Source organism: Mercenaria mercenaria, chromosome 10 (genome assembly GCF_021730395.1).
Source record: "Mercenaria mercenaria strain notata chromosome 10, MADL_Memer_1, whole genome shotgun sequence".
In the NCBI taxonomy this organism is placed as follows: domain Eukaryota; kingdom Metazoa; phylum Mollusca; class Bivalvia; order Venerida; family Veneridae; genus Mercenaria; species Mercenaria mercenaria.
Window position 1 is genome coordinate 78,697,131 of NC_069370.1, and position 23,559 is coordinate 78,720,689.

Consider the following 23,559-nt stretch of genomic DNA (forward strand, 5'->3'; position numbering starts at 1 on the left):
AGTACACCACCCCTTATGACTTTGGGGTCACCAGGTCAAAGGTCACGGTCACAGGGGACAACGTTAACCTTTTGCACGAAGGCACCTTACTCGCGAACCACTTAACCCAGGACCTTCAAACTTCACATGCTGATAATACTTAATGAGTACATCACCCCTACTGACTTTGGGGTCACCAGGTCAAAGGTCAAGGTCACAGGGGCCGACGTTAACTTTTTGCATGAAGGCACTTTACTCGCAAACCACTTCACCCAGGACCTTTAAACTTCACATGCTGATAGTACTTAATGAGTACACCACCCCTACTGACTTTGGGGTCACCAGGTCAAAGGTCAGGGTCACAGGGGACAACGTTAACCTTTTGCACGAAGGCACCTTACTCGCGAACCACTTCACCCAGGACCTTCAAACTTCACATGCTGATAATACTTAATGAGTACATCACCCCTACTGACTTTGGGGCCACCAGGTCAAAGGTCAAGGTCACAGGGGACAACATTAACTTTTTGCATGAAGGCACTTTACTCGCGAACCACTTCACCCAGGACCTTAAACTTCACATGCTGATAGTACTTAATGAGTACACCACCCCTACTGATTTTGGGGTCGCTCTTAATGAGTACACCACCCCTACTGATTTTGGGGTCGCCAGGTCAAAGGTCAAGGTCACATGGGGCCAACGTTAACTTTTTGCATGAAGTCACTTTACTCGCGAACCACTTAACCTAGGACCTTTAAGCTTCACATGCTGATGGTACTTAATGAGTACACCACCCCTATTTACTTTGGGGTCACCAGGTCAAAGGTCACGGTCACAGGGGCCAACGTTAACTTTTTGCATGAAGGCACTTTACTCGCAAACCACTGCACCCAGGACCTTCAAACTTCACATGCTGATAGTACTTATTGAGTACACCACCCCTACTGACTTTGGGGTCACCAGGTCAAGGTCACCAGGTCAAAGGTCAAGGTGCTGCGGGGGCATTTGTCACCATTAGTGACAGCTCTTGTTTCTATCAATATTTGAGTCTTTGCTAATGTTCGATGAATTTTTGAGTCTCTTTGAAAATAAATTCATTTTCAGCATCTTCTTGTTGTTCATTTCCAAACAATAGTTTTTCTGAATTCGAAGAATGAAAGATTCAAGTAGCCAGATATAAATTATGTCTGTGTAAATTGTTTATACATGAAACAGTAGTCACCCCGACAGTTCAGCATCTTCAATGACACTACCACAGTCCCATGTAGGGTTTTGTTTTAAGTGATTGTTTAACAGATCTGCATTTAAACTGCTGCATTGGTTTCTGATTTGGGTATGGTATTCGAGGATGATTTGAGTATGGTATTCGAGCACGAATTTCAAAATGGTGGGGAAATATGTCACAGTATAGAACTTGAATATTAAAACGGGGAGAAAATGTGAAGGCTATTTGGAGAATAGAGGTGCAATTCTGTACTTTTCGGCAACCTTCGTTTTTCTTTGTTAATCCCACGCCACAAGTGGTGGGGAGTTATAGGAATGGTCTCCGTCCGTCCATCTGTCCGTAACACTTTCGTGTCCGCTCCATATCTCCTTAACCCCATGAAGGATTTTCATGAAACTTGGGTCAAATGATCACCTCATCAAGACGATGTGCAGAACCCATGAGTCAGCCATGCCAGCTCAAGGTCAAGGACACAAGGTCAAAGTTTTGAGCCTTCCATTTTGTGTCCGCTCTCTATCTCCTAAACCCCTTGAAGGAATTTCATCAAACTTGGGTCAAATGATCACCTCATCAAGACGATGTGCCGAACTCATGAGTCAGCCATGCAGGCTCAAGGTCAAGGTCACAACTCAAGGTCAAAGGTTTGAGCCTTCCATTTTATGTCCGCTCTATATCTCCTTAACCCCTTAAAGGAATTTCATAAAACTTTGGTCAAATGATCACCTCATCAAGATGATGTGCAGAACTCATGAGTCAGCCATGCCGGCTCAAGGTCAAGGTCACAACTTAAGGTCGAAGGTTTGAGCCTTCCATTTTGTGTCAGCTCTATATCTCCTAAACCCCTTGAAGGATTTTCATCAAACTTGGGTCAAATGATCACCTCATCAAGGCGATGTGCAAAACTCATGAGTCAGAAATGCCGGCTCAGGGTCAAGGTCACAACTCAAGGTCAAAGGTTTTAGTCTTCCATTTGGTGTCTGCTCTATATCTCCTAAACCCTCTTCAAGGAATTTTATAAAACTTGGGTCAAATGATCATCTTACCAAATTGATGTGCAGAAATTACTAGTCAGCCATGCTGGCTCAAGGTCAAGGTCACAGCTTAGGGTCAAAGGTTTGAGCCTTCCATTTTATGTCCACTCTGTATCTCCTAAATCCCTTGAAGGATTTTCATCAAACTTGGGTCAAATGATCATCTCATCAAGAGCTCATGAGTTAGCCATGTCAACTCAAGGTCAAGGTCACAACTCAAGGTCAACAGTTTGAGCTCTATATCTCCTAAACCCCTTGAAGGATTTTCATGAAACTTGGGTCAAATGATCACCTCATCAAGACGTTGTGCAGAATTTATGAGTCAGACATATATTAGTTCAAGGTCAAGGTCACAGCTAAAGGTCAAAGGTTTACCCTTTCACTATCCATAACAGTGGCGGGGGATTTAGCTGTCTTTCAGACTGCCTTGTTACTATTGCTTATATCCTTTTGTAACTTCACATAATTATTGTCCAACATACAAAGTATGTGCAGGGACTGGGCCCATTATACCCAAGGTCAAGGTCACCATGTTGTTATACTTGGTATTATTTTCATGTTAAATTTTTTTGAAAGCTTCGTTTATAGACATATCTTGGGTACTCTAATTGTATTTTAGACAGAATTATGCCCCTTTCATACTTTTTAGCAATCTTCGCTTTTCTGGATATAACGTTAGCACAATTTAAGGTAATGACTTGAAACTTAAAACGAATCTTCATCATCATCATCTGCATGTGTAGTAACAATCTCCATAACTCTGATTTGTATTTTTGACCAAATTATGCCCCTTCATATATATTGAGGCATAAATTCATTTTACTGTCAGATCGCCAAATAGTTGAGTGCACTGTCTTATGGACAGCTCTTGTCAGATACTGGACACATTTTCTTAATAGAATTCATTATTTGGTAAGAAACTATAACCATTGGTATTTAAAAAAAAAAATAAGTGCTGACAAAAATATGTTGTCTCCGGTAGTATGATTAAAGTTACCGTTTGTCAAGCACAGTAATACTTTTCGCAATGAAGTATGATTTAACCATATTTTATTGCTAATATATACATGCAGGTAGATACATAAAATTACAACAATACAAAAGCAAATGGGTTGGGCATCATTCTATCAATATTACATTAAGCCCATCCCAGTGAATCACCGAGAATTAAAAACGATGTAAATAAACTCATATTAACCACTTTTTTAAGATCAGTTTCGAATGACTGACATTATGTATTTAACCCACCAGACCAGTGTAGCATCTTAGATACCTGTATTATTATATATTAGGTATTCATTTTGTAGAATATCATGTAATGCTAATCCCTTTCTGATTTTTTTGTTTACATTTTTAGACCACGCTTTGTTTGAACAGTGTAAGATACATGTAGTTATTATTCGATGTAAAGGGAATGACTGAATATGAACCTGTAATCTTGTAGAATAGCTGTATTACAAGAATGATTTGCACGAAGTTCATGTGGGAGGAAAAAGTACCGGTAGGTCTCTAGGTTGTGGTGGGTCTTTAAGAAAAACATTAAAATGAACAATATACACTCGCCCATCATGTTGAAAGCGCACTGTCTGTGATGACGTTTATTGTGCCCATTGGTTCCACATGCATGTGTTCACCTGGTGGCTCTCAGCCCGGGCCAATTAGTGATAATCAATGCGTGAAAGCAACGACCTGCTGAAAACACATTCAGGGGCCTCCGTGGCCGAGTGGTTAAGGTCGCTGACATCAAATCACTTGCCCCTCATCGATGTGGGTTCAAGCCTCACTCGGGGCATTGAATTCTTCATGTGAGGAAGCCATCCAGTTGGCTTACGGAAGGTCAGTGGTTCTACCCAGGTGCCCGCTTGTAATGAAATAATGCACGGAGGGGCACCTGGGGTCTTCCTCCACCATTAAAGCTGGAAAGTTGCCATATGACCTATCATGTGTCAGTGCTACGTTAAATCAAAAAAAAAAAAAAAAGACTATATATAGTAACGTATGTAGTAATCCGAAGTATTGGCCTTACAGTACTAAAACTTTCATCATTAAAAGACTTTCATTCAGTGGAATAGCATAGCACGACTCTGTAGTGCCTGAAGACCTCAAACCTGATCTATCGGATTAATTAATATGGAGATACAAGCTCAGTAAAATAGATTGGTGCATTTCCAACAGTTGTTAGATAAAAGAGAACAATTTAAGTCTGGTCCTAGCTTTGATAGGGAGCCAATATAGGCCAAAAAAGGTGTGCTTAGAACTTCCACATTTCGCTTTAAATTTTTCATTTCCTTAACTGGCCTATAGTTTTGTAGTTATAATCTTTTTGATAAGATTTCATTTATCTGATATGGAGATCTCATAAAGCATTATATATCACCTTAACCTTTACCCTGCTAAATGTCTAAAATGGACTCAGTCCATCATTTAATTAGGGCAGTACTTCTTATTATTCAAAGGGGTATTCAATGAAAATTTACTGACCGATTAGCGAACGTCCGTGCTTGCTGATCTTCGTCTGCACTGGCCTCGACGGCAGAATCACTTGCCGCCAGCAGGCTAAATGTCTTTGTTACTGTCAAAAGCTTAGCTTGCATTTTAATGGAGTAATATAATATTTTATAGGTTTAAGTGATATATTTTTGTCAAGCCATTAAAAGCCGTTTGTACAATTGTAATATAGGAGAAGAACCTTTATTATGCATGAAGTCTTGCAAGATCTGTGAATATAGCATGATAAATACATGTATCCAGTTTATATCAAAACCATAGCAAATATGGAAGGGGATATCCGCCATTTCACACATTTTATATCAAAATCATGGCAAGTATGGAAGGGGATATCCGCCATTTCACACATTTTATATCAAAATCATAGCAAGTATGGAAGGGGATATCCGCCATTTCACACATTTTATATCAAAATCATGGCAAGTATGGAAGGGGATATCCGCCATTTCACACATTTTATATCAAAATCATGGCAAGAATGGAAGGGGATATCTGCCATTTCACACATTTTATATCAAAATCATGGCAAGTATGGAAGGGGATATCCGCCATTTCACACATTTTATTACTTGATATTTCAATATGCCAATTCATTTCCCATGTTGGTTTTTATAAGTGCATTATCCCTATTTTATGTACATTAACATTATATCATTTTAATGATGACACTAGTCAGTGTTTTTTAATGAAATATTGAAATGTTTCAGTAATAAATTAATCAAAAATCTTCAAATGCAAATATTTTAATTTAAATTGAGTTGATTGTTTTACAATTGCAAATTCAATTTCTTGTTACATTTTTGTTGTTTTCAAAACATTGTTTATATTTAGATACATCAAGAGTACTTTAAAAAACAGCGGCATAGATAAGATCTTATCTATTCGTCTGATAAAAACGAACATCGTTCACACAATGACATGTTTATTATCAAACATATAATCATCCTCATAATAATGACTGCAACAAAATAAGATTGTTCTCATAATAATTTTGACGTTATAAAACGAAGCAGAGAACCAGTCCTCATTATTACGACAGAGGTCGCCATATAATAATTAACTGCTCCCTCTCCGGTGCAACGTCCATTTTCACCTTGTGGAAAACATAGCGACGAAGTGTTCAAACTTGCGAAATATCCTGTTCGGGTACCTAGGATAGCCCGAGGGGTCAGGGCAGGTCGTACAAGGTCACAAGGTAGTGTTCAAACTTAGAAAGTCTGCCTATTTTGACCACATCGGAAAGAATTTCAATAAAGTTCGACCCTGTATCACCAAAGCATATACCCGTATCATACATTGATGTGTAGTTATGGATCCTCAGGTTATCGACTGACACCATGTTCGAGTACATTGGATAGCCCTAGGGGTCGGGGCGGGTCATATAAGAACACTATTTGGTCTTCTAACTTCGTATTTGACAATGTCTAAAAGGTTATAGACAGGGTTCGAGGCTATTATACATGGTCATATAGGTATGAGACCTGGCTATCCAATGAGAACAAGTTTGAGTACCTGATGTACCCATAAGGGTTAAGGCGGGCCATTTATGGTCACCGGGAAGTGTTCAAATTTAGGAAATATGTCAGTTTTGACCGTGCCTGAAAGGCTTTTAACCCGGTTCAAACCCATATGACCATGATATATACATGTACCATACATGGTCGTGTAGGTATGTAGGCTCAAATAAGCACACCGTTTTGTCTTCTAGCTCCGTATTTTGACCATGACTAAGAGATTTTCGACTGGATTCGAGCCTTTATGCCAATTAAATATACATATATCCTACATGGTTGTACAGTTGTAAGTCCTGGCTATCGATAGAGGCCATGTGTTAGTCATATATGGCTACAAGATATGCCTCCAACATAGAAAATACGGCTTTTTACCATGTCTGGAAGGCTTTGGACCCAGCTGAATCCCGTTCGGCCAAAACATGTATCAGTTTTATGCATCGTCGACTAGGTATGGGTCCTGGCTACAAAGTAACATGATGTTCGAGTACCCGAGTTGGCCATGCGTGTCACGAGAGGTAATACATGAAAGTATGGAATTTCAGTTGATATTGACACTATGTTAGATTTTGACTTTTGTTCGAGTCTGCATCCTGGGTACCTACCTATACCATGTATGGATATACTGGTAGATGTCTCAGCTTTACATTCAAACTACTTACAAGTCCATTTGATGCCATAAGGGCTCAGGACTCAGAATGTGACCAAACTTGTTTTATTCGATAGGGTGCTGGCCAAGACTAAGCTGGCCCGAACAGGAGAGCCGCGAGAGTTGCTCAAATGGTGGTCACTGAACTGCCTTAACTGCTTTGAAAGTTTTTATTTGCAGTTATTAACTCAATATAAATAGATTATATAAGCACGTTTTCCTCATTTTACGGCTAATATTTTACAAGCCAAGAATGCCAAAGCTCAGCAAATGTTCCCGACGTTGTGTCCATTGGGGAAAAAATTTCATATTCGTTTAGTTCATTATGTGGGGAAGTTGGCAGTTACTTGCGGAGAACAGGTTTGTACTGGTACAGAATCCAGGAACACTGGTTAGCTTAACTGCCCGCCGTTACATGACTGAAAAATGGCGTTAAACCCAAAACAAACAAACAAATCTAATATTTAATTTTCTTTATTTTTTTTGCCAATGAACCAGACTAATTCGTCCTTGAATTCCATGTATTAACAGGTAGACAATTTGAACACTATTAACACTAATTTACAAATAAGTAGACTTCTTGATCAAGACAGACATAAATTCAGTTAGAGTGAAAACTATTGCTCTGTACACTGTTGCCCGCTTGTGTGTGTAAATGGTTTGCAACTGAGCTTTGAAGTAATTTAAAGTTTTTCTTTTCTGAAAAGATTATTCACTTGCCCAAAACATTGTCATTGTTATATATTTATGGTAAGTGTATATGGCTCATGGACTCATATTGTATTCTAGATACAGTTACTTCCACCTGTGCAATCGCTCTCTAGCAGTGCAGACTATGGAATGTTCAGTTTTGTTATATTTTCTGGTCCTTTGGGATCATAGGGTCCATTCAATAGATGTATGATAGAGGAGCTAGGGGGCGTGAGGGGTCTTGCAATTTCATTACCTCTCGTGAACAGACTCAGTCAAACCGAGTCTGCTATTACCTCTCGTGCTATTACCTCTCGTGAACAGACTCAGTCAAACCGAGTCTGCTATTACCTCTCGTGAACAGACTCAGTCAAACCGAGTCTGCTATTACCTCTCATGAACAGACTCAGTCAAACCGAGTCTGCTATTACCTCTCGTGTTATTACCTCTCGTGAACAGACTCTGTCAAACCGAGTCTGCTATTACCTCTCGTGAACAGACTCTGTCAAACCGAGCCTGCTATTACCTCTCGTGAACAGACTCAGTCAAACCGAGTCTGCTATTACCTCTCGTGCTATTACCTCTCGTGAACAGACTCTGTCAAACTGAGTCTGCTATTACCTCTTGTGAACAGACTCAGTCAAACCGAGTATGCTATTATTTTGCTTGGTTGCAGTCTTTTTACAAATTTTATTTGATATATTTTTTTTAATATATTGTCCTTCATAACCTGCTGTCTTTAAGTTTTAACAAATAATTTGTGGCAGGAAATAAGAGGAGAAAAATTACCACAGATTCTTAATTTTAATTTGTCATATTTTTCATTTTTACACAATTCAGCATTAGACCAAAAGAAAAAGTCTTAAGATGAACCTAAGACACTGTCATCCAAACAGAAAATGGTTTAGTAAATCTGAATTTATTATAAACCTACAAGAAAAGTTTTATCTTAAATTCTTATATGATTTTCTCTGTTAAAACACTATTGCACTAGAATGACTTCACGTTAATGTGCGGTGACGTCAATGTTGTTGCTGCGGCCAAGAAAAAGTGCTACTATATTTCATCTACTGTTTAAGTAGAAAATAATACGCCTGATGTATAACTGCCCATCGTGCATAAATAGTGTTTAAACACTCTTTTGCTAAAAATTAATTCTTAAACATACCATTCAACTTAATTATAGTGAGCTCAAAAATAGCCAAACCTTGTAATTCATTTAATTTAATAATATAGTCTGTGAAATATGCAAACATCTCTTAAAAGTATTAATCATATTAAAATTAAACTAACTGTATAAGTTTAAGAAATCTTTTAATTAGCTCTCCTGTCACATAGTGACAGGGTGAGATTTTTTTTTACTACCCTGCGTCCATAGTCCATCCGTCCACAATTTCCTAGTGAACATAATAGAGACCACATTTTGTATTTGATTTTAATCAAACTTGCACTCTACTTGTATGGGCATAATATTTCTGTTCCTTTCAAAACTGGCCAGATCCCATTTTGGGTTCCAGAGTTATGGCCCCTTAAAGGGCCAAAATTTGCTATTTTTGGCTTGTGAACATCATAGAGATCACATTTTGCAATCAACTTTAATCAAACTTTCACACAACTCATATTGGCATAATATCTCAGTTCCTTTCGAAAACTGCCCAAATCCCATCATGTGTTTCAGAGTTATTTCCCTCATAAAGGGCCAAGATTTGGTATTTTTTGCTTGTGAACACGATATAGACAACATTCTGCAATCAACTTTAATCAAACTTGCATTCAACTTGTATTGGCATTCTACCTGGCATACTACCCTGGTTCCTTTCGAAAACTGGCCAAGTCCCATCATGGGTTCCAGAGTTATGTTCTTTAAAGGTCCAAAAGCTGCTATTTTGGCTTTTGCAGCCATATAGAGATGTCATTTATGGTTTGATTTGATACAAACTTGCAAAATATTTTCAACAACAATAACTCTTGAATTCCATGATGAATCTATCTAATCAAAGCCTAGGTTCTGCAGTTATATATGATTACCTCCCCTGATTTTATCAATACGGATTATTATCAGTAAGTACTTATAGGACACATTTAAAATTTCATTATTGTCATTAGTCTGACTGAGACAATCAGGGTAGATAACTATGGACTGATTTATGGGAAATTACCTCCCTTTATTTCAAATTAAAATGTGTATAACTCTGTAACTAATGAAGATACTGATCTGAAATGTTATTTGTGCAATCAGATGGACTTGGACAATCAGTGAAGATACATATTGACTGAATTTATGACAAATTACCTCCCTTTATTTTTCATGTACATGAATACACCTTGCAGCTTGTAATGAGATTGGTTTGAAACGTTATTTATGTCTTCCACAGTAAGAAATTTCTACTTTTACTTACTTTTGTAATGTATTGTTGTGAAGGCTTGTACTCTGTATCTTCTACATACATATATAAATGCTTGATTACCTCCCCTGATTTTAATCAAAATGGATTTATCTCAGTAAGTATTTATAGGATTCCTTTGAAATTTCATAATTGTCATTAGTTGGACTTAGACAATCAGGCTAGATAACTATGGGCTGATTTTATTTTGAATTACCTCCCTTTGTTTCAGATTAAAATGGGTGTATCTCGGTAACCAGTGAAGATACTAATTTGAAATATCATTTATGTCTTCAGATGGACTTGGACAATCAGGGTATATAACTTTTGACTGAATTTATAACAAATCTCTTAATTTTATGCAAATGAATATACCTCAGCAGCATTTAATGAGATTGGTTTTGAATGTAATTCAAGTCTTCAAGGGTAAGGAATTGTCATGCTAGTACAAAAATGCAGCATATGAGCCTAGGACCCTCAAACATGGTATGGACATTGGCCCTGGCTAGTAGACCCATAGGTCAAAAGGGACTGTTGCAAGAAAATATTTATCCTGATGATATTTAAAGTGTATGCATATGTGATCTGTGTCACAACTTGATCTTATTAGAGCAATGGTACTCAGGTGAGCAATATAGGGCCATGATGGCCCTCTTGTATACTTTTTAAGCTAACTTGAACTTTGTTGAAGGTGAAATTTAGAAAAGGTTCATAGTCAGGTATCCATTGTTCTTGGCAACATTTCTAATTAAACAACTTCTTCTCTGAAGCAGCTGGTCAGAAATACACCAAACTTGGACAATAACATCTTTGTAATGATCCATTTGAGGTTTGCTCAAGTCCTTTAAAGGAGGCCACTAACTTCTTCTCTGAAGCAGCTGGTCAGAAATACACCAAACTTGGACAATAACATCTTTGTAATGATCCATTTGAGGTTTGCTCAAGTCCTTTAAAGGAGGCCACTAAATTTAGAAACTACTCAACCACTTTATAGATTTCCACCACACCTGGCCTGCAAAATCCTGGTATGAACATATGAACTTGTCTAAATTATTTCTAATTGGTTGTACATGTCACCATTCAGGGATTGTCCAAACTAATAATTAAAAAACTTGCATAGTAGCATTCCTGTATGAATCTCACTTAGCGTTGTTCAGATTGTTCTGCTTTGGCCTATTTTAAGTTACCAAAAATGAAAAATGAAAACAATCCAATTCAACAACTAAATTGTCAATAAGCAGTTGATGGATTTCACCAAACTTGTTCTATAGCTTCCTTGTACAATCTTGGCTTAAGTTATTGCAAATAGTTGTGCTTGTTCCATTTTAAGGGTCAGAAGTGCTTAAAATAAAGACAAAAAATATTTTAAAAGACCTCTTCTGTTGAATTACATTATGGAATTTAAATTACATTATGGAATTGCATCAGACTTGGTGTGTAGCATACCTTGATGATAGGCTGAACTGAAATATAGTGTCTAAAGTGCTGGCTAAGGATGTATGCCATCTTATTTTAATTACTTTATTTTCGTTTTCTATCAAAATTAACACCATAAAATATATACAACACACTGCCTTAGGACTGCAACCTTTAAATATATGCAACTCACTGCCTTAGGACTGCAACCTTAAATATATATACAACTCACTGCCTTAGGACTGCAACCTTAAATATATATGCAACACACTGCCTTAGGACTGCAACCTTAAATATATATGCAACACACTGCCTTAGGACTGCAACCTTAAATATATATGCAACTCACTGCCTTAAGAATGTTACCTTAAATATATATGCAACTCACTGCCTTAGGACTGCAACCTTAAATATATATGCAACTCACTGCCTTAGGACTGCAACCTTAAATATATATGCAACTCACTGCCATAAGAATGTTACCTTAAAAATAAAACAGCTACCTTTAATTAATATTAAAGGCAAAATCTTTTCTTAGTATTTTTTTTAGCTCAAATAATTCTGCATGACTCCTTTTTAGTGGCTGCCAAAGGCTCCCAAAGCTAAAAATAAAGATAAACCTTTGATAATTGTTCTCATGAATCAATCAATAGATCTTCACTTGTCTGTAGTATCCTTTGAGTTTATTCAAATGGTTCTGCTTTGACCCTTTAAGGGACCACCAGAGCTATGAACAGATAAACTTATAGCTCTTATGACTGATTGATCTTCATTAGATTTGGTCTGTAGTATCCTTGTATGGACTTGTCTCAAGTTTGCTCATTTGGTTGCCCTTGGTCCCTATTAGGGGCTGCCAGCACTAAGAATAGAGAACAAAGCTATAAAAAAAACTTCTTATGAAGCAGTGGATACACGGCTGCTCTAATTTGGTCTTGAGCATCCTTCCATTGACCTGTACCAATTAACTTTGTTCAAATGGTTCAGTTTGGCCAGATATTACCGGCTAGTTAATAGAGCATCACTAAACCTTCTTTAAAGCATCTTTACATGGACTTCTACCTACTAAAATATTCAAATGGGCCAACTTAGGGGCAACCAAAGCTTAAAACAGAAAAGAACCTTTAAATAACTTTTTCCTGATGAACTGGTTGATGGACCTTTCATTTAACTAGGTGTGTAGCATGCTTGCTTGGGCCTCTCATATTATTCTGGTGGTTCTGCTTGGCCCTTTCACGAGGCTTTCAGAGTTAAAAATAGGGGAGATCTCTAAATGACTTCTTCCAGTGAACCAGTTCAAAGAAGTTTATTTTTTTTTATAGCTCTGACCAGTTGAATGCATTGACCAGCCAGTACTACATTTTCAGAATAAGATAAGATAAGATAAGATAAGATAAGATAATATTTATTTAACGTCGGTTATATATAAAAGTTACAACATAAGCTAGAAGCTTGTATCCGACATAAACATATTATCCTATAACAGACAAACAAACAAACTGTAAATAAAAGCATCATTAAGACATATTAAGAAAGTTCTTCAAATTAAAAAACTAAGTATCAAACCTAAAAATTTTAGTTGAAAGACATATATATTACATTGTAGTGATAGAAGTAAGCACATAAATTACTTAAGAAATTAATTCCTAAAAGATACTTATATAAAAAGTGAAAAAAGAAGACAGATTTTATACAATAGCTAAGACCTGTGTAGTATCTGCTGGTCAAAAGGAAACTAAAAATACATCTTTAAAATTTAGTCAGGACTTGCGAACAAATACATAAACAGATTTAGGTTAAGTGATCAGCAGCTACCATTCAGGATGAAAATAAGACATGATATAGTATTGTTTAAAACAAACAGAAAAACATATATCACACATGCAAAGTGTCTAAAACTAAAATAACTTGGGCAAATTGCTAAAGCATGCAACTAAGACAAACTAAACATAAGTAAGATTCAAATGCAATCAAGGCAAAACTAAAACATAAATAAGATACAATGTAGCCAAGACAAACTAAACATAAATGATATAATGCAGCCAAGACAAACTAAACATAAATAAGATGAAACAAAATCAAAAGCAGCAGAATCGAAATAAGGAGGGATGCATAGCAGGGTTAAAGCAAAAGAAACAATACTAAGCATTTTGGGTATAATTCAAGCACACATAGAACAAACACACTTGTGACCACTCCAAGTCCGGATCAGTCGCTTGAATTCCATGTAATCTGTAGTACATCTAACTTCGTTCGGAAGACTGTTCCAGACTTGTGTGGTCTCAAAGCGAAAACTTTTCTTACCATATGTGGTTGTGCTTACTGTTGGTACCTCAAGAGTGTTTGTATATCTGAAATTATAATTTGATGATCTTACTGAAACAAGTTCTTGAATATATAAAGGAGAAATTTTGTTTAAACTCTTAAAAACCTCCAAAGCAATGAGTCTAAGTCTACCTATGTGAAGGGTTGGCATATCAACTTTACGTAATAGAGAATCATAACTAGATGTATAATCATTAAAAACAATTTTCAGCGCCCTATGTTGAAGTTTTTCTAACCTATTTGTACTTTCTTTACTACAAAAATGCCAAACTAACGGACAGTAATTAAAATTTGATCTGATGAAACATTTGTAAATTAAAATTTTAGTATCTTCTTTTAAGAAACGGCTTAACCTTGCTAAAACATTTATTTGTCTTGCCGCCTTATTGCAGACATTTGAAAGATGAACTTTAAAATTTAACAGCGAGTCAATTTCAACTCCAAGCAGTTTTACATGGGATTCACAGGGTATATTTGTGTCTGATACTTGAAAACTTTTAATATTATCAGATGTACATTGTATTTCTTCCAATGCATATTGCCTGGAACTTATCCGGGTTGGCCTGCATGAGATTGTTTTCAAACCAGTTTATCATCTTAATGCTGTCTTCTTGAAGAGTGGTTTTAAGCACATTAATATCATTATGATTAAAAGAAAGCGTATTGTCATCTGCATAATTGTAAATAGAAGACTTTTTGATAAAATAAAAGATGTCATTGATAAAAATATTGAAGATCAGAGGACCTAGGATTGACCCTTGAGGAACACCTTTATTTATAGCTTGCCAGTCACTATAGAAATCACCCAGTCTAAGGCCAGAGTTTTTTTATCTTTCGTTTTACGGGAGATTTTTGAAAAATGAGCAGGGGGAGGAGGGAATAAAAATAAAAATGAAAAGCTTGAAAGTGAGCATCTCGGAAAAAAATAAAAATAAAATAGAATTTTTTAAGATTTTTTTTATTTTGATGAACTTTCGTTTCAAGTTTTGTTTACTTGTGTTTGTGTCCAGTATTTAATATTGTGATGTATTGTTATGTTTTAACACTATAAAAGCCATTTATACAGGATGAACATTGAATAAAATGTTCATGCATGCTTGTAAATAAACTGCTTCAGGCACTGTAACTCACACTGGCAAGTCTTTAAAATTCAGAAAGCTTGTTTTACTTAATTTAAGTGGAAGACAAATTATTTTATCTGTTACAACAGCCACAGTAAATTTCAGTGACAGCAAGTAGAGACTAAACACGTCTGGTATAAAGTGGCTTAGTAGTTTTGGTGGTTTGGTTTGCTTGCATCTTCTGCTGTGTAACCTCTGCTTTTTATACATAATATTTACTTATTGTATCTTTCACCAATATCATCTTTAACGAGCTAACTTTACAGTTTATGCCAGCTCATAATATACTGGATTTTATCAGCAAAATAAAGTATTTAATAACTTTGAATAACAGTCACAGTGCAGAGGGCAAGATTTTTTTTTCAGTGATGAAAAACGAAAGATAATCTAGCAAAAAGTAATCTGAAAATTTACCTCATTTAACTCTGTAATTTGCACCTTTTTATAATACACTTAGTTCAAGTACTGAAGTTGCTTCTGTAATTTGCACCTTTTTATACTGCACTAAGATCAAGTACTGAAGTTGCATCACTTTTTGTCAAAATATTGTCTCCAATAAAAAGTATTCTTTATACACTTATGAATTCTATTGAAGTTACAAAAGAAATGGACCATCTGTCTGAGACTTTGCCAACACTACCAGCTGCTTTATGCCAGACAGTCCCAAGCCTGTGTAAAGTGTGAGGGGTCACCATTGAAATAAAAATGTAAAAAAAATCTGCTGTTACAAACATTTATTTGTTCTGCAAACAACTAATGTTTTGAATAAAATTTAATGTCAAAGCACCTTTGATATTGTATTACCTTTCTATGGCAAACTTGTAAGTTGAATCTATTGAAAAAAAAATGTGAGTAAGACAATCTTTAGACAATTTAATACTTTTAATACTGTCACTTTTATGAAAGGAGTATTATGTACAATAGTATTATTTCCCGAAAAATATATATTTTGAAAAGTGTCTAAAAATATTTGGACACAATCATCGTCCATCCACCCGTGTAGAAAGAGAGAAAAAAACGTTAAAGATTATCGGTAATTATTCAGTGATAAACTAAGTAATGTTGACCTTGTTTTCATGATCAATTTACACCCCCTCTAAGAGCTAAAAGAAGTGTGTCAGTATCTTGACATCTGAAGCGGAGATCAAAGCGGTATTTTTGCTCGAGATTGTCATGGCATTACGTCATGTTTTCGCGCCATGTGACATATCACTGTCTGATCGTACCGCATCGGTTCTTAAAATTGCTGAGAAATAGAAATCAATAAAAAATTTCTTCTTTAATTTGATATCAAAAGCGAATGTGCTATATCCCGTATAAAAGGTAAATGTCTCAAACAATAGTTACTATAGTGGATATCCTACCTCTGTGACCTGTTTGCCCTCAAGGAATTTACATTATTGTTTGACAAGAAAAACTTTTAAATTCTTGGTCAAAAAATACATGTACAAAGATTCATTTAAAACTTATTAAAAACCGCAGTGACATCACATTGCTTTATTTTAAAATCGCATTTCTACTTACGTTCACAAGGTCACGTAACCTATTCTGCCGCACTAACAGAAATCTGTTTGCCAAAAATCGTCTTACTCCATGTATTGTAATCGCAGCCGCTTTTTCATTATTTAAGATTTTTTTATTCTGTTTTTTGTACTTTCTGGTCAAAAGTCTGAATTTTAGGCCCATAGTATTCATCATTTATTTACTTTTAGAAAGAAATAAGTAACTAAGATCGCGCTGTTTGAATTTTTACAAATGATTATATGAAAATTCGACCGTTCTTATAGAATTTTGCCTACATTTCTGACGATATCTTATTAAAATCATTATAGAATTCAAAAAGTATTATTTCTCAAGGGGTGTTGAAAACTTGAAGCGAAAATATTATAAAATGAATGCACTACGCACGGTTTTTGTGTACGTGTCGACGTAAATTAGATGTTACGATAGGTCACACGTGCTTGTGGAATGGAAAATTACCGGCATGACGTTTTGATATCTTTACGATTCGCGGGTAAATTCCAGTCAATCCAGGTAGCGACTGAACCATCTCAAAGTTTGTTGACGTTTTGTAGATGTAATTTCTGAATTTTGGTAAAGTAAGGACGTAAAAAAAACACTCGCCCGATCGGTCGAGTACACAGCGAGGTCCACTCGTCCTACTCGGACTTAACTCGCCAATGCGAGCAGGCGAGTGGAATTTTACACCGTTAATGCCGATAAATGTACGGCAAAACACGATATTTTGCACGCGTTAAACTCCCTTCCTGTGAAATTACGTCCAGTGAAAATACACTAATTTTATTTTCTTTGGGGCTGTAAACAACCGACCGGCGGAAAAAATAAAATAAAACTCGGGAAAATGAATTCTAATTTTATTCCACTTTTGCAATTTTTAGGACCGGCGCTCCCGTAAAACGAAAAATAAAAAAAACTCTGGCCTAACTTGTTGTTTTCGGTTGGATAGGTAATCCAGCATAAGATTTGCTGACTGTTCAGTTAAACCATAAGCTTTAAGTTTTAAAACAATTAAATCATGAGGGAGGCAGTCGAATGCCTTGGACAGGTCCATGAGTATAGTAGCTACATACTCATGCCTGTCCAGGGCACTCTTCCAGTCCTCAATCAGACGTAAAAGGGTTGTTTGACATCCATATTTAGCTCTAAAGGCTGATAGAAATTTATGAAATACTTTTTCAAAATGGGTATTTAGTTGTAAACTAATTGACTGTTCAAAAATTTTAGATAGAGTTGGAAGTATGCTAACAGGTCTATAATTTTTCTTCTGAAAGGGATCATCTTTTTTATATATTGGGGTGACCTGTGCCATTTTGAGCTGATCAGGGAAATTAGAATAATATACATCACTTGGTTCATATACTGTTCTAAAATAGATTTCAATCACAATAAATACATAATACATGTACACACACATCGTCTTTAAGACATCATAATACTTTTAGTTCCATTAAAGTTATTTGAACACTCTACACAAATATTCTATTATCAGAGAGAGGGATGTAAGGGAAGTAATTATGTTTTTCGTTTAAACAGAAGTGAAAGTATTATTATTGTACTTACCAGTTTACATGTACGTGGCAGAATTTCAGGATGCACCGGCTGTCGGCATTAATTTTTGTGCCTATTTTAGTGCTAGTAAGTTTTGTCATTGACTACGATTCGTTTGCATTTACTTTAATAATTGCCCTCTTTTTCTGTGAAACATTTAGAAAGTTATTGCTTTCGTCGTGATGAGGAAATGCTGATATATTTATCGTTTCGGATGTGGGTGGGGTATGGTCAGTAAAGACAGATTATGGTTACACTCTACCAATTCAAGTCCTTATTTATTTCATATTAATAACAAAACATTCAGACCTCATTTTCAGCACTTTAGAGCATTTCAATGATATGAAAACCATATATGGTCATTTAGTATAACATGTCTTCTTATCAAAAATAGAAAAATATTGACATGTTATGTTGAATATAAGAAAAATAATCTGTTCTGAGAAACATCACCCTCTAAAAATGCCCCCATGAAAACAGCCGTTTAGCAGTTACGCGTAGGTAGACATTTTTCGCAAAGAATAAAACTTATTCCAAAAAATTTACAATGAAAATGGTCTAGATCTATTCTCAATACTATAAGCAATAAACATAAGCCAAAAATTTAACTGTCACCTCCTCATGTCACTCATTATACCAGATTTCATCCATAGCATGGAACTACATTTTGGACTACTTCACATGTAACACTGAGTAGTCACTTCCGGTTTGGTGTAATCCGTCCTTATTGCACTTGTAATTTTCTGAACTTCTGCTTCCATGTTGATAGCGAAAATTGCCGCGAAAAGTACTGATACCACGCAGAATACATGAAACTGTTTAAGGGGTGCGTTAAGGTGTCCAGTGCAAGTGTACAAACAGCTAGTCCAGCTATATTACCATGAGTCTTATAATAATCAGATAATGGAAGTGTCTAGGGGTAGGATCCGTACCTCTAGAATCTGATTCTAGAGGTATGGATTCGTACCTCTAGACAAGCCTGTTAGGGTTTTTCTAGGGGTACGGACGTCCATTTTTCTAGAGATTAATGGTCATTTACATTTCAAATTTTGTTGAAAATGAAATAACAAATAACACTTCATCAGAATTCACCTTAAAACTGTTAAACTTGGATCTAAATGGTTTACAGAATAACCACACTCATCCGATTTGTTACCATCAGATCTTATTCAGCTAATGGGTGACTGGCGCTCTGATGCTTATAAAAAATACAGATTTCAAATTTTGTTGAAAATGAAATAACAAATAACACTTCATCAGAATTCACCTTAAACTTGGATCTAAATGGTTTACAGAATAACAACACTCATCCGATTTGTTACATTTTCTTTCAGAACATAAATAACCGAGGAATGCCAAATAAATTTGTTAAATTGATCTAAGATAAAGAAAGCATTTCCGCATTAATTTGTACTAAGTTATTGTATCATTTCAATAGGGGGGACAGTATGTTGCGAGTACACTTCTGGAGACATGGTAAACACAGATAAATGAAAGGGCATGTCTTGCTGAAATGGTATGATTAATTGAGAAAATACTTACCAAAAAGAAACAAAGTGAATTTCGACAGCTTAATGCATAGAAATAAAATTTCGGTTCCCTAGCCTGTGCACAATATTTTGGTTAGAGAACCGGTTCCGGACAAATAAGTTCGCTGTCCAGGGAACTGATTTCGGTTCTCTAGCCACTGCCTTTAGCTTTTCCTTTAAGATATTTCTTATCCATTTTTCTTTTGATCTAGCTGGCATAAAATAATCTATGTAACATAATATGAACACAAGTTATAAATACACACAAGTTTCAAATTGGTACCCCTGTCTGCAATATTTTGTCCACCATATTGCAGCTGTCACCTGATTAGGGTACTCTTCATTTTGAAAACCAATGGGCGACATAGAATCATTATTCATTGACCTTTTCTGAGAACTTAAACCTCCTAAGGTAGGTTTTCATGAATTTTATCTAAAATGGTTATGTTTATGATTAAATTCATGAATGGGTAAAATATTGATATTGATTAGAGTTATTTTTAGAGTTCAAAAAGGGCAAGTGCTGCCTAAGAGGGGCAGGGTGCTGTCCGAAAGAGGCAGGGTGCTCTTTTAGACGTGAAATTACCATAGCAGTAGTTGTATTTCTAGATGTCTATAGTTAATATGTATTCCATGTATCTTTATTGCACACTTAAAAGAAATGTCACAGAATAAAGTGGTAAATCTTCCCAAAACCAGTAACAAAGTTTACAAAGGCTTTTTACTTTCTTTAAAGTTTAGGTTAAACCATTCAAGCCTTTTTCTTAAAAAATATCACCAAGAATGTCAATTAGTGGAGGGCCTTAATATAAGCTTAATCTTGAAACCAAGATCATGTTGTGAACAACATAGTAAAAGGCCTGTTTCAGGTCACATTGTAAACTAATAATTATTAAAAGCCATGTTGTATTGATCAGGTCTTTCGTCAATATTTCATTTACAGAAAAGCATAATCCAAAATATACTATCCATATACTGGTACACTTTCGGAATGTTGTCTGAAAGTAGCTTTTACTCAGTTTGAATACAGGCTGATTCGGCCCAAATTTACTTGGCTTATTCAGCTTATTCCTGACACTAATATCATGTGTAAAAATAACATTTATGAGTATTAAGTTTAATTTCTGATGTACTGAATAATTAAAATGCTTATTCAGATGCATAACTGATGTATTTTAGCTTGTCAAAACTTCTTACCTGCTTGTACGGTGTATATTTTATAATATAAACGTCCTTACTTCAAGTTAAATCCTTATTATCAACTTTATTTTTTTAATATAACTGAATCATCCAAAATAAATGGGCCTTATTGACTCGTAAATCAAAGTTCCAAATCAGCCAAAATATGTGGCAATTTTCTATTTCTTTTCAAAATATTTGGTCCAAATCAGCCAGTTTATATGACCCATGAGGGTAAACCAAAGATAGTTCCTCAAATTTTGATGTTTCTCATCATAAAAAATAAACCGACAGTCAGCTTTTTTGAAGGAAATATGGAAAAATTGCATACAACATCGGGAGTAATAAGACTCGTGAACGGACAATGTAAACTTTGGAGGCAGTAAACAGTTTTCTGAGCTTCTCGGCCTAGAGTCACCTACCTAACTTTCAAAACCTCACACAAAAGTCTGTAACCACACACCTGAAATAAAGATATTGCAACATTAACATCACTGTATGTCTATCGTTACAAACCATCTGCAATACATCTCTAATATCTAGTTTTCTGTTTACAAGACCTGAATTTTGTGCTCTCTCGGTCGTGGAAACTGACGGCGAAAAAAGCTAAATTTGCCAATTTTTAAATTGCTGCAGAAAATTCCCTGCAAATGATAGCCCCAACTGCTACACTGTTCCATACTCCAGTAACACTGTAAAATCTGAAAATAAGCTCAAATAATGTGCCATCCTTACCGTTGTTTCACTATTCCAGTTTTCCTGAGGCCCCTGCTAAAATGACAACCCCACTTTAAGCTAGTTCAGAAGAAGCATGTACATGTATACGCTACCGCAAGTCATTACATTATACTATCAAGATGAAGGCTACTCAGCTGATTTTCTTTAAATTAAGTGAAACTCAATTCTAGCCGCTGAAACTTCAATTCTAGCAATTATTATTATTCAGAAGTTCAGATATGCACTTCATTCCGTAAATTGCCTCTTATTTGTAAATTTGACCCTGGCCAATTCGACACTAACAGCTGAAAACTGTTTACTGCCTCCTTTCTTCTACTTTCGATAAATTTGTGTATTTTCTAGTTGAAATTACAGTAGAATCAAACTGCATTGATATATACTAATAATACTTGTTATTATACTAAACAATGGTCTAATTTAAATTTTGCACAAAAAAATCTAGGACACTTTTCACTGCTCGGTAATCAGCTGGCCGCTTATGAAAGCCTTTTTGACATCACACAGGATCCATACTCTTTATCAGCTAGTTTTAACACTTAATCGATTCTTATTACCTGTGTGCACTCGCTGTGACGTAATTTGCTGATCAAAAAATCGTTGAGGCATGTCAACAGGGAAATTGGCGGAATTTAACAGAAGATAAAAGGCAAGAGGGCACATTTTAAGGGCAGCGTGGCGACAGTAAAAAAGGGCAGGGCGGGGCGCCCCCCTGCGTCGCTCTAGAAATAACACTATTGATTTTCAAAAATAACCATGTGCTCAGAACTGTTGCATGACATCATCAGTTTCTCACGAGAGACTGTGGGAGATGTTGTAGTTTGATATTGGTTAGTTAACCAAATGGGGTTTTGCCATAACTTAATGGATGCGACCATCAGAAAATAAAAACGGCGTCAGTTCAGTTATGGTAGCCAGAACTAGTTTTGAGACTGTGTGATAACTTTTGGGAAGTGACTGTTCGTAAAGTCCCATATGATTAGCTTCCCAAACTATTCTTACAGCTCTCCCATACGAATAGTGAAAAAGCCAGCCAGTGGCTATTGGTATGGCAGTTTTATAAGGGTGTAACGCGGTATATAGAAATTCATTGTATACACATATCGTATCACAGGCCTGTTTCACGATACAAAAAGTATACAGCAAAAAGTAGAATCTTTGAATGAAAACTTCCATAAAATTAGTATTAAAGATAGTAACTAAACAAATGTACTATTTAGAACAGTTTTTTAACTTTAAAGCAAAATTTCCAAGTATTTATCAAGTGTAGAAACATTGATTTTTATGCCTCCGGCATCTACTGATGCGGGAGGCATATAGTGATTGTCCTATCCATTTGTCCATCCGTACTAGGTTAACCAAATGGGACTGTTTTGTCTAGCATCAATACCCCTAACTAGAATGACTTCATACTAATACAGATGTAATCTGTGACCATTCCTCATCTTCAGACATCACCTGACCTCAGTTTGACCTTGAACTTGACCTCGTTTTGGACTTAGGTTGCTTTGTATCGACAAGGATGGCACTGGGGGCATCAAACGTTTATTAAACGCAGCTCCTTGTTTTCATTTTGTCACATGAATGCTTACTTATGATACGTATTGTGTATCGCGATAAGTACCATATCATTGCATCTGTATCCCGATGTGTATTGTATCGTGAGACTAGTTTAAAGTTACACCCCTACAGCTTTTATAACGTAAAGGTAAAGGTACTGAAGTCGTTCAACTGAACTATATTTGACTGACTGATTACTAGGAAAAGGCTATTAATAATGAAGTAAGATAATACTTAAGATAAGAATAGATACAATAATACAAAATGCTCTGCATTTTTTCTTTCTTATGTTTTTTTTTGTTTTGTTTTGTTTTTTTTTAATTTCTTTTTGGCAGAATGTATCATTTTGTACAAATGTGAAATGTTAATAATTATGAATACTGGTATGGTTCTCCTGTATGAATAATGAAATAAGATACAGATAGATATGATAATCCTGATAATACAGACATGTTATAAATGTGCTCTGCTTTTTAGCTCGACTATTCGAAGAATAGGGGAGTTATCCTACTCGCATCGGTGTGAGCATCACACAAATGTTAAAAATTTGAGTACCGCCCCAAATATTTTCGAAGTCCATTGTGATATTGCTTTGATATTTTGCATACTTGTTTACCATCATGACCCCAGTCTGTAAAAAGGAGGAGGCA

At 35.8% G+C, this 23,559-nt stretch overlaps 1 protein-coding gene across 1 annotated transcript in view; it reads left to right on the top strand.

Annotated features, from left to right (window-relative positions):
- The first annotated feature begins 17,847 nt into the window (after positions 1-17,847).
- LOC123561195 (protein disulfide-isomerase A5-like) overlaps positions 17,848-23,559 on the top strand; it is a 53,686-nt gene continuing 47,974 nt past the window's right edge. The window contains exon 1 of the mRNA XM_053516565.1: positions 17,848-17,993. Coding sequence (XP_053372540.1) covers positions 17,949-17,993 — 45 coding nt within the window. The 5' untranslated portion in view covers positions 17,848-17,948. The remainder of the gene's footprint in view (positions 17,994-23,559) is intronic.